General features: G+C 49.0%; 1 protein-coding gene across 3 annotated transcripts; it reads left to right on the top strand.

The window, feature by feature from the left end:
- The first annotated feature begins 790 nt into the window (after window positions 1–790).
- usp8 (ubiquitin specific peptidase 8) lies at window positions 791–12442 on the top strand. 3 transcript variants are annotated; one of them, XM_079736158.1, is made up of 19 exons: window positions 791–862; window positions 1449–1619; window positions 2021–2165; window positions 2287–2372; window positions 2538–2670; window positions 3250–3292; window positions 3722–3896; window positions 5055–5217; window positions 5334–5475; window positions 5984–6291; window positions 6799–7209; window positions 7303–7377; window positions 7512–7831; window positions 7942–8160; window positions 8782–8992; window positions 9628–9864; window positions 10118–10260; window positions 10625–10757; window positions 11059–12442. In XM_079736158.1, the coding sequence occupies exons 2-19, from the start codon at window positions 1513–1515 to the stop codon at window positions 11215–11217; spliced, it is 3210 nt and encodes a 1069-aa protein (XP_079592284.1). In that variant the 5' UTR covers window positions 791–862; window positions 1449–1512; the 3' UTR covers window positions 11218–12442. The 3 variants fall into 3 exon arrangements, with proteins under 3 accessions (XP_079592284.1, XP_079592285.1, XP_079592286.1); XM_079736159.1 differs by lacking the exon at window positions 791–862 and adding an exon at window positions 918–1057; XM_079736160.1 differs by lacking the exon at window positions 791–862 and adding an exon at window positions 1017–1037.
- The last annotated feature ends 40 nt before the right edge of the window (window positions 12443–12482 follow it).

Genomic DNA, 12482 nt, shown 5'->3' with positions numbered 1-12482 from the left:
GGGTTACTATTGGCTAGTGGCTGGCTGTCTCAGATGACAGAGTGGGTCAGCGTCCCTCCTCCCCACCAACTCCCGGCCCAAAACATATCCCTGAAGCTCTCATTGGACACCATGATGTGGCGGAGCAGAGCTAGGGGGCAGGGAGATGGGCAGTCTGGGAAAAATCTCCCCCAGGTCCTGGAAGACATCTCCCAGGTCCTGGAAGACCACAGGACCACTTGGTGGATCCCCATTTAGGCTGAGATAGGGCGTGACTCTACAAAAACATAGGAGGAACAAGCTATAATGACACTCTCAATATTTGAAATATATGAAAATATATGAAAGTCTCAATATTTATTATCTCAATAGTTATAGTTTATTTTCATACAACCATAAATTGTTATCATTTATTAATAGGCTATAGAAAGGCTATTATGTAGTATGTTGTATAATGTTAATTTTCCTTACGTATTATAGTTATATTTTGCTATAATAATTTCAAATCGCAATCACAATGTATTGTATCAAGTTTATTTCAGAAGGCTGGGCTGCCACACCTTAAAATCAATACAATAATTAATACTTCGCAGACGGCTCTGCTCCGCGGGTCCTGATAGCTCTGCTGTCTCTTCCTTTGTTATTGTACACTCATAATAAGCAGGCCTACCTGAGGCCTACCTGAGGCGATCATAGAGCCACACTGTGACTTCAGGCCGCCGCGTTATGAAGATTATTGACATAAAAGAACAACAACATTCACGTGACGCTGCGATGACGTCGTCGACCGATGCGTTTTATCATTGGTTCCCGGAAGACTCGGAACCCGGAAGCAGCTGTCAGAAAAAAAGTCCCCAACAAGTCCTGACCGAGCCTGGAGGAGGTAGGGCTCACTCTGAATACCTTCTGCTTTATTCCTCCTGTGTGTTTTATTATCTCTGCATCAATACATGACATTCGGTGAAGTTTGAGCGTATGGGGAGCGAGCTGTAGCTGCGGAGCTAACAGGAGCTAACCCACTGTGAGCTAACGACAGGCCAACTGTGGGTCATCGGAGGGTAAAGGACCGAACTAAAGTGTAATTCACTGTCGTTTTGTATCCCCGCTGTGGTGCGTGACGGTCCGGTGCGATGTCTGGGTCCAGCGAGGGGCTCTGCAGGCCCGCTGGGCCACTGGTCACTGGTGGATGTGGTGACATGTCCTAGGTCCGACGTCATGATAACACGTCGACCCCTTTAACGCTCATCCTAGGGCAAAAGTTACTTTTGGCCCTTTTATTCAGTCTATTGATGGTTAATTTGGTCTACAGTCCAGCAGTCAGGACGTCACGCTGTCCACACCACGCGGGAGTGTGACGCATCTCGCGATACCTGCGCGCTGGGTCCACTCTGGTTTTGTTTACAATCTGCTCTGTGGGTATAAAGGAGGTTCTGGTTGTTTGTCTCACCGTTTGACCCCCTGTTTTACAGCTATGTGAATAGCAGGTGATCCACGGTGTGCTTGCTCGGACAGCGGTGAATCATACCCATCAAGATGCCAGCAGTGTCCACCAGTGGTGTGAAGGAGTTGTACCTCTCTACGTCTCTGGGGGAACTCAACAAGAAGGCTGAGATCAAGCCTGACAAGACAGGCACCAGAAGGTAATCTGGAAGAAAATGTAGAGAGAGAGAAACGCACAATACATTAACACGGATAAGAGCTTCTAGTCCGGGCCATGTTGGGATATTTTAAGAGGAACAATACTGGAGTTGATATCCACTGAATAACGTTCTCTAATGGGACTGGTCCCAGTGTTGACATTAACATTTGGGTTGTTTAGCAGACGCTTTTATCCAAAGCAAGTTACAATTAGAACATTTGACAGAAGAAAGTAGTCAGGATGTTCATAGTACCAAGTTCCAAGCACTAACAATCGTAAGGTTTACCCATTCCCCGTACACAACAGAGATAGCTAGGATAAGATGCTACACAATGCCATGTACTATTTCTTTAAGTGCCGGGACGTACAACATACAATAAGTGTTTCCTCACTGTACCACAGCTACGTTCAAAGTGCCTGTAAGATCTTTAAGGCCGCAGAGGAGGGGCGTCTGGACCGGGATGAGGAGAGGGCCTACGTCCTGTACATGAAGTATCTCACCGTGTACGACCTCCTCAAGAAACGGCCAGACTTCAAGCTGCAGCAGGTTGGTGGAACATGATCTGTAGCGATCAGGAGAGCTTTGGTTTGATGCTGGGAAGAGGTTGGTTAGGCTCAGTGATCCAAATGCTTTGTAACAATATAATAACCACCTTCATTCCTCCCAGGAGTACTTCCTGTCCTTGCTGGGGCCAACCAGCTTCAAGAAAGCCATAGAAGAGGCTGAGAAGCTAGCAGAAAGCCTCAAACTCAGGTTCGGTCATTTGTGAACTATTTACAGGCACAGTGTGTGTGTTATTGCATACAGATAGATGTATTTTAAATCAATAAGAAAATGTTAGGGTTAGTGGGCTAACCAAATCTACAACCTCATGGTCTGATCAGAAAGGATTGCTTTCATTTTTTTTTTTGCCAACAGGTATGAAGAGGCAGAGGTTCGTAAGAAGCTAGAGGAGAAGGAGAGACAGGAGCTGCAGGCAAGGAAACTAGAAAAGGCTGTGAAGGACGTCAGCAGATCGTCTCCCAAAGGCCCCTCAGCCAACGCCAAGAAGGTGGGCTGTCCCTTCCTGCTTCAGCGTCTCTCGTCCTGAAATACCTCATAAAACTGTTTGTAATGTATTTAGAAACCCCAGACTGTGTAGAGAAGGGCTGATTGTTTTGGCCCACGTTTGTGCTGGAAACAACAGAGTGTTCAGAGAACAGCTGTTGTTTGGTGTTCACACACAGTTCACCATCAATACCTACCTCACCTGACCACCACCACCGACCGATGTTAAAGACCAAATGACCCACAGTATACAATTCTATTCAGATAACTGGCTCGGTAATGTTCTGTTCATTCAGCTTGTACAGAACAATGTGTTCATCATCATGTTACTGAGTCAGTGATGACCCCCGATCAAAGATAGGATTAACTTCTATAATACAACAATATAACAGCATGATCTGGAAAACCGATGGCTCCAGTATGTTATAGATTGGAAATGGTAAAGAGTTTAGTGTTAGTTCAGTGTTATTCTAATGAATCGAGGTGTGAAGCATCAAGACACATAAGGAAACAAGGCTAATCCTGGAAGGGGCAATGTACTACTAGAAGAACCAATGTTAATGATTTAATTTCTCTGTTGTAGGTCAAAGGAGAGCAGAATGAACTGAAGAGTGCACTGTCTAAAGGTACTGCTGCCACATTAAAAAGGAATCCAAAACGATCAGAATGATCTTATTCTGGAATTATCTATCCTATTTTATCAACTTTATTTCAAATCAAAAAATGTTATTCCTTCATTTTAAATTGTGTGATCGTTAGATTAATCTCTTTAACTTTATATATTTATTGTATTAATCTCTTTAACTTTATATGTTTATTATATTAGATATAATCTAACGTTATATATTTATTATATTAGATATCTCTTTAACATATATATTTATTATATTAGATGAATCTCTAACTTTATATATTTATTATATTATATTTATCCCTTTAACTTTATATATTTATTATATTAATCCCTTTAACCTTATATTTTTTATTAGATATCTCTTAACTTTAAATAAAGTATATCATATTGATGCTGGTTGCCCCCCCCCCCCCCCCCCCAGTGCCCGGAACGCCACCAGGGGGCATCACGGCGGAGAAGCTGTTCCACATGATGAAGGACCAGGCCATCACACTCATCGTCATGGACGCCCGCAGCCACCAGGACTTTGAGGAGTCCCGTGTCCAGGTTCCGGCCCAGACGGTGATCAGCGTTCCTGAGGAGGCGGTTAGCCCGGGGTAAGACCGCTGGACATACGCCGCTCTCACTCCATCGGTGGTGCTCTGGCACTTTAATGGAGAGATGTTCCCATACCATTTCTCCCTTCCCGATACCGATGACGATTCCTGAACTTGAGTATCGGCTAGGGCTGCTCGATTATGGGAAAAATCATAAACACGATTATTTTGGTCGATATTGAAATCATGATTGTTCAAACGATTATTTTTGAATTTAAAAACATTTCTTCAGCATGTCTCTCCCCAAAAAAACTTTTTAACTGAGAGCTTTGAAATTTCGCTTGAAAATTACACAAAATGGTCAAAAATAAAATGTTCCAATCTAAAATAATATACAGATATGTATCCAACTGTTCTTTCTATAAACAAAAGAAAAGCTCGATTATTTTGACATTCAATATTAATTTTGTGATCGTTTGACTGTAAAATCGAAATGGCGATCAAAATTAGATTAATTGCCTAGCCCTAGTATCGGCCAATACCGAGTTTATACAGATACAGCATCCGGCATTTTGGCTACTAACAGCACTTGTTCTTATTAAATGGTTCTCTTTTGATGACAGCAATGAATAGCCGGTTCACTTACTGTTGATAAAAGATTGTTTCAAAACTAGCAAATTTACATTTATAATCTATTATTATAATAAGACATTTGTATTCCTGTAGTTAGTGTTAGTACCTCCATTTTTTTCAGATTTGGTAGTTTGAACTCATGTAGGTCAGAGATGACGCATTTCCCATTCAGACTTTCCACCTCCGCCCGTTAACGAACCCAGCACAACACCGCAGTGTTTGTGATGTTCTCTGCCTGTGTAGTTAAAGGTCCCATGACATGCCACCAGGTGTGGGTTGATTAGCCGTTACAAGCTGTTTTGGAAAGCTGTCCCTTATGACATCACAGGTGGGCGTGTCCACCTAGATGTGTGACAGATAGATGAGCAACGTTTGCTACAGTCCACTGGGTAGGCTGGTAGACTGATCTATCCAGCACACATCTAGGTGGACACGCCCACCTGTGATGTCATAAGGGACAGATTTCCAAAACGTCTTGTAACGGCTAATCAGCCCACACCTGGTGGCATGTCATGGGACCTTTAATGAGCTAGACATGTGATCGGACCAGCTCTACTTTACCTCCTGACGTCCTCTGTGATCCAGGAGCACGGTCCACCAGATCGAGGCCAAGCTTCCGGAGGCGTCCCTGGACCAGTGGGGCCGGCGGGGGTTTGTGGACTACCTGGTGCTGCTGGACTGGTTCAGCTCCGTCCCGGACCTCAAACTGGGAACCACTCTACGCAGCCTCAAGGACGCCCTCTACAAGGTACGGCTTATGAGCATCACCATGGGGGCACCATGGTACGACACTTGTATACACCTGGATACCCCTTGACGTGTATGTGTGTGTGTGTGTGTGTGTGTGTGTGTGTGTGTCCCCAGTGGGACAGCATCACCGTCCTCCGCAGCGAGCCGTTGGTCCTGGAGGGGGGCTATGAGAACTGGCTGCTCTTCTACCCCATGTACACCACCTGGGCCAAAGTACGGCCCCCAAGACAGGACGTCATCAGCCTGCTCCCTCAGTGTGGGTACCACCACACCATAGCCGCCATCCCCGCTCCACCTCCCCGCATCCAACACAGCACCACCGACTGCCTCCCTTGGGGAAGGTGTCCTCCATACAGAGGGTCTGTTGGAGCCTCCAAGGCCAGGCCATATGGACCACATCTAATATCTGTATTTCTGACCAAATACCTTCGATATTGATCCTTTAGAAAAGGACTATTGATGCTTTCACAAAATATTGACACAATTAATATATTTGCTAAGTAATGATCATTAATGTGGATATAATGACTCGGTGGGTAAAGGCAACTAATAGAAACATTTGGATAAAGTCAGCAAATGACTTTACTTTAATGCATCCTACAAAACCACACAAAAACACCTATACCCCATCAGGATATTAAATATCACGATATTACCACATCCTAACCCTAAGACGATACCTAGTCTCTCATAACCATAGCGATATAAAGATGATGTTTAACCCTTCGCCAGTTGAACCAGCAGATGTGTTTCATCCTGAACAGTGAACTTCAGCTACCCCTCCCTGGAGGACCCGAAGCCCCCGGCCCCCGCCCAGCCGGACCCCCTGCCGGCCCCCGAGCCCCAGGCCCCCCCGGCCCGGCCCCAGGTCAACGGGGTCGGACCCCCGGTGCAGGCGGTCCCTGAGGCCCACGTCCTCCCAGACCGGCTGCCGGACTCCACCGACGCCCCCGCCAGCTCCTCCCAGAACGCCCCCCCGGACCTGGCCAAGACGAGACCCCCAGCGGCCCCCACCGTCACCACCACCAGCCCCAGCCCCGCTCCGGTCTCGGCCGCTAAGGCCACCCCCCAGGTCAGCATACAGACCCCCCCAGGTCCCTGCTGGACTCTGGGGAGCCTGCCTCCAGCACTCCTCACACCAGGCCACACATGCTTCTCAGTGCCTCCTCCACACCCAGGGGCATCGTGAGCTACTGCCTATCGTGACCTGACCTCTTATCTGACCCCTGGGTTCACACAAGCCCTCGTAATCGCCCTTCAAAGCACCGTGTGGAAACGGATGTCGGATCACGGTGCCAACAGAGAGGTCTCGTCTGTTGTGGACAGGAGAAAACCTCTCATTGGCATCGCCATCTGATCGCGACCCGATTGCTCAGTTATACGAGGGATGAAGACCACAAAATCCCCTGAACAGATATAAACATACACAAGGCACAATCTACATTCAAAACAGCTGTAGAATCTGGATATTGAATGTGTATAGACACGTTTTGAGTATTGTTTCAACATTGTGTGTGTCTGTGTCTATGTGTGTGTGTCTGTGTCTGTGTCTGTGTGTGTGTGTGTTTTCTGGCCTCAGATCGACCGGACCAAGAAGCCCTCCGTGCGTGTGTCGGGCGACCCTCGTCCCGGTCCGGACGCGGATCCCGGGGGCCCCTCGACGCCCGACCGCTCGGGGAAGCCCCCGGTCAAGAGCGAGGACCAGGTCCCAGGGGACCAGGGCCCCCAGGAGGCGGACCCCGGCTCCAAAGACGGGGAGGAGGGCGGGGCGGGGAGGAGGGAGGAGGAATCTCACCTGGACAGGAAGAGGCTGGAGAGGCAGACCGCCAAGGAGGAGGAGGAGGAGGAGGAGGAGGAGGAGAGGGGGGACAGGGTGAACGGGCTGGGAGGGGCAAGGCAGAGGAGGGGGAGGGAGCTCGGCTCCGACTCCCCCAGCAAGAGCGCGTCCCTGGACTCCCCCGCGCCAAACCGCATCGTCAGCGAGATCAAGGTCCGTCCGTTATGGACACATCCAGATGAGACAGCTGTGCTATTGAAGTTCTCCCTAAAGACCTGTGTGTGTGTGTGTGTGTGTGTCCCACAGAGAGAGCCCCTGACCAGAGCCAGGAGTGAGGAGATGGGCAGGAGTATTCCGGGACTTCCTAATGGCTGGATGAAGGTGCCTGACGCGTTTCCCTCGAGCAACACCCTCTTACCCAGAATTCAACCTGCGTCCTCCACCCCGTCTGTTCGGGCTGTGAGCGGTTCCTCTCATTCCCGCTCACGGTTCCTGGTGTTCTTCGTGTGTTTCAGTTCCTGGACACGGTGACGGGGACGTATCGCTACTACCACTCGCCCACCAACCGCGTGCACCTGTATCCCCCCGAGGTCACCGTGCCCCAGACCCCGCCCCCGACCCCGCCCACCGCCAAGCCCCGGACCTCCCGCGGCGCCGGGCCGGACGCGGGTGCCGACCGGGGGGCGGAGCACGAGCAGTCGAAGCTGAAGCGGTCGTACTCGTCGCCAGACATCAGCCAGGAGCTCCGGGACGAGGCGGTGAAGAAGAGCAGCAGCACCACCGCCAACGCCGCCGCCGCCGCCGCCGCCACGCCCACCTTTAACAGAGACACCAAGTACACACCGTCAACACACACACACACACACACTATCACGCCCACCATCAACAGAGACACCAAGTACTACAGACAGTGTGGGTCCTCACCGCGGTCTGTCCCCCCTCCAGACCGGCCACTAAAGCCTACGCCAAGGTGGAGATCGCCCGGCCGTCGGCCGCCAAGATCCGGAACCTCAACCCGGTGTTCGGGGGGGTGGGCCCCTCCCTCACCGGCCTGCGTAACCTGGGCAACACCTGCTACATGAACTCCATCATGCAGTGTCTGTGCAACACCCCCGCCATGGCAGAGTACTTCAACCAGAACTACTACCAGGAGGATATCAACAGGTACATAGCTAGAGATTTACAACTACCACCAGGAAGACATCAACAGGAATAGATTTAGAGATATAGAACTACTTCCAGGAGGATATCAACAGGTACTGAGATATAGATATAGATATAGAACTACTACAAGGAGGATATCAACAGGTACTGAGATATAGATATAGATATAGAACTACTACAAGGAGGATATCAACATGTATAGATCTAGATATATAGAACTACTACCAGGAAGACATCAACAGGTATAGATCTAGAGATATAGAACTACTACCAGGAGGACATCAACAGGTACTGGATGCCAGGCTGAGGCTCGCCTCACCACGACTCTTATAGATAGATGGATAAGAGAGAGAGTTGAATTTATTGTTTGAGTTCAATCACCCCGAATCACACCCTGTTGAGCCGGCTCTGGTGCGGTGAGGCTGGAGCCTCTCAGCCGTGCTATTGTTCTCCTAAAGACTCCACCCAGAAGCTGCTCCGAAAGCCCTCCTGGTATTTGCTAAATGCAGAACCGGATTGGGTTTGGCAGCGTATGGTTGCAGAGGGGGCGTGGGTTTGGGGCGGAGGTGTCAGACCCAGAGGTTTCAAAACCAGAGCTCTCCCCTCTCTCCTGCTCCCCAGGGCAAACATCCTTGGCCACAAGGGGGAGGTGGCGGAGGAGTTCGGGGTGATCATGAAGGCGCTCTGGTCCGGCCTCTACAAGATCATCAGCGCCCGCGACTTCAAGATCACCATCGGAAAGATCAACGACCAGTTCTCCGGCTGCGAGCAGCAGGACTCCCAGGAGCTGCTGCTTTTCCTCATGGACGGCCTCCACGAAGACCTCAACAAGGTAGGGATGTGAAGGTCTTAGATACCTCAACAAGGTACGGGTCTGAAGGTCTAAAGACCTCAACAAGGTAGGGGTCTAAAGGTCTTAGAGACCTCAACAAGGTAGGGATCTGAAGATCTCAACAAGGGAGAGACCTGAAGGTCTTTAAGAGGCTCTGATGTCTGATGGCCTCCATGAAGGCCTTAACAGGGCAGGCAACTGACTAGGAAGAACTCACAAAGGTAGGGCACAAACCGCCTTAGAGACAACAGTGTAGGGAAAGACAGCCTGGTGGTGGTGGTGTTTTTCCCAATCACAGGCTGACACCAGGTTGTTGTGTTGATGGTATTCCCAAATGGTTTTTGTTGTGTTGATGGTTTTCGTTGTATTGATGGTATTCCCGTATGGTTCTTGTTGTGATGATGGTATTCCTGTATGATTTTCGTTGGGTTGATGGTATTCCTGTGTGGTTTCCGTTGTGTTGATGGTATTCCAAAATGGTTTTCGTTGTGTTGATGGTTTTTGTTGTGTTGACGGTATCCCCGTATGGTTCTTGTTGTGATGATGGTATTCCCATGTGATTTTCGTTGTTGATGGTATTCCTGTATGTTTTTCGTTGTGTTGATGGTATTCCCGTGTGGTTTTCCCTCTTTCAGGCGGACAACAGGAAGCGCTACAAGGAGGAGGAGAACGACCACCTGGACGACCAGAAGGCCGCGGACCTGGCCTGGAGCAAACACAAGCTGCTGAACGAGTCCATCATCGTGGCGCTGTTCCAGGGCCAGTTCAAGTCCACCGTGCAGTGCCTCACCTGCCACCGCAAGTCCCGCACCTTCGAGACCTTCATGTACTTGTCGCTGCCGCTCGCCTCCACCAGCAAGTGCTCCCTGCAGGTAAAGACTGCAGTACTGACACCCAGAACTAACTACTGACACCAGAACACACATGGTCACAGGGACCAAGTGTGTCCGGCCTGCACTACTGACATTCAGACTGTATGTTTCCTGGCTGCAGTACAGACACCCTGTGTCCGGGCTGCAGTACTGACACAAGAACACATGCAGTCACAGAGACCATGCAGACCGATCTAGAGTCAGTGCAGTCCACTCTAAATTTATTTCCTCCGTGTTTGCTGCGATGGAACAGGACTGCCTGCGGCTGTTCTCCAAGGAGGAGCGACTGACGGACAACAACAAGGTGTTCTGCCGACACTGCAAGGCTCACCGGGACTCCACCAAGAAGCTGGAAATCTGGAAGGTCCCGCCCATCGTGCTGGTGCATCTCAAACGGTACGTCAGACCTCTCTTGTTGGGTTCTTTTAAAGGCTGTAGGTGTCCCAGCCAGACCAGACAACCACAGACAGACAGGCAATTACAGAGTCAGGGCTTTCTAGATGGAGGGAAATGAATGACTACGGAAAGATGCTCCCCATTAGGTATCGACTGCTGCACACAGACAGATTACCGGAATTCATGACTGTAAAGTACATATTATATGGACACTAATGCATTACCAACTTCCTACGTTGGGTTGTAATCATAGTTACTGATATGTTTTGTATTTTTTCACATTGAACAATGATTTGGTTGTTGTTAGCTTGAACCAAACATTGTTCCTGATTAAGTTTTGTTTCCTTGTGTCTTGCATGCTCAGATTCTCCTACGAGGGACGCTGGAAGCAGAAGCTCCAAACGACCGTGGACTTCCCCCTGGAGGGCCTGGACTTATCACAATACGTCATCGCCCCCCGACAGAACCTCAAGAAGTACTGCCTCTACGGGGTGTCTGTGAGTAGAACCCTTCACTGTGCTCCAACATGATGTTAGAAACGTTCAGTGTCTGATTCAATCAAGATGACCTCTGAACCAGCGGTCACCTCGCTGTAGAATGCAAAGCGTAAGGGACCGAGAACTGACCCTTGCGGAACACCAAACTTAATTAATAAAATACATTTATAGAGATAACGGTGTGTTTTATCTGGTCAGTATAATCTAAACCAGAGTGTTGCCGGACCATTATAGTGTTTAAGAGCAGGTGTAGACCAATGGGGTCTAGTTCCTCATGACCCCTCTCTCTCCCTCCCCCCAGAACCACTACGGGGGTCTGGACGGGGGCCACTACACCGCCTACTGTAAGAACGCCCTAAAGCAGCGCTGGTACAAGTTCGACGACCACGAGGTGTCAGAGATCTCAACCTCCTCCGTCAAGTCCTCCGCCGCCTACATCCTCTTCTACTCCACGCTGTGACGGGGCAGGGGGGCGAGCGGGACGGACCGACACACAACTGGAGCAGCGGCGCTCTGAACTCTGACCAGGACACCGCGGGGGGGATCTGAGACGGGGGGAGGGGTGCGGCCCGGTCCGGGGGAACCAGGAGACACTGTTCTGTCAGGCTTTGCTACCTAGACCTGCCCCCCCCCCACACACACACACACACACACACACACACACACACACACACACACACACACACACACACACACACACACACACACACACACACACACACACACACACACACACACACACACACACACACACACGTAGATGCTAACGACGCAGCTCACATGGTAAGCGTGGTGGGGGGCCTGTGGGGGTCCAGGGTGGGACTGTAGGGGGTCCCGTGTGAGACAGGACTCTTTTCGGTGTTAGCAGGCCTTAGTTTTCTTTATTTTGCGGGACTTTTGTTATTCTTGTATTACTGTGAATATATTTAGCATACGATTGGAAATAAACTTGTATATACTTCATACCAATTAATATTGCACTCGTTGGAAGGAAGTTTAGTTGTCAAATGACCAAGTTATTTTTGGTTTTATCCATACTAGTTGTTTCTAATAAACCATCTGGTTTGAGGATTTCACCTTTTCTTTATGACACTAGATAAAGTAATGCTGCCTTTAGCTCTTAGGGGCGTTCTAATGTTAACCATATTAATCCATCAATTATCCAGTATGCGATTTAAGAGTTTCTTGTTTAGGACAGAATAGGCCTGAACTTGGGTTCACGTTGGTGTAGATCAGCCTGATGTACGGTGTGGTTCTCTGTGGAATACTAATGTCAGCGGGTTGAACCAGTAAACTGCTGCATCTCAAAATGCAGATATGACTAAGACAGTGTGATGGTTCATCCTGGATGATCGCTATCTTCATATCTCCACGGCGTGGTGCTTAGATGTTTGTCTGTAGCACCGCGAGCTGGGGCTGAGCCATGATCTTTCCATATATACTCATGTCCACAGCTCACAGGTCTGGAGTTGAATCTACTGTTTGACGGACTATGCGCTGATGTTTGATGAGCTGTCCCACACATCGCCTCTTCTGTCTGAAAACGGTTTTCTTGTTTAGCATGAGACCATAATACGTTCACTGTATAGCCATGTAAATTCACTTTATATCAATGCCATTCTTTTTCTTTAAGATATAACTATTATGCTAACCTCGAATTACACATATTTATTAAAACTGCTTCAATTAAACATTGCATCGGACTGGTTTTTTATTATTCTCTCC

Source organism: Pollachius pollachius, assembly GCF_949987615.1.
Source record: "Pollachius pollachius genome assembly, chromosome: 5".
NCBI lineage: Eukaryota > Metazoa > Chordata > Actinopteri > Gadiformes > Gadidae > Pollachius > Pollachius pollachius.
This window is presented reverse-complemented; position numbering and strand designations above follow the sequence as displayed.

Bases quoted from the DNA above. Each gene is read 5' to 3' on its own strand.
- usp8 (XM_079736158.1), top strand. From the start codon at position 1,513: ATGCCAGCAGTGTCCACCAGTGGTGTGAAGGAGTTGTACCTCTCTACG. The intron at 7,832-7,941 runs GTACACACCGTC...TCCCCCCTCCAG, and splicing joins ACCTTTAACAGAGACACCAA to ACCGGCCACTAAAGCCTACG. The intron at 10,261-10,624 runs GTACGTCAGACC...TTGCATGCTCAG, and splicing joins GTGCTGGTGCATCTCAAACG to ATTCTCCTACGAGGGACGCT.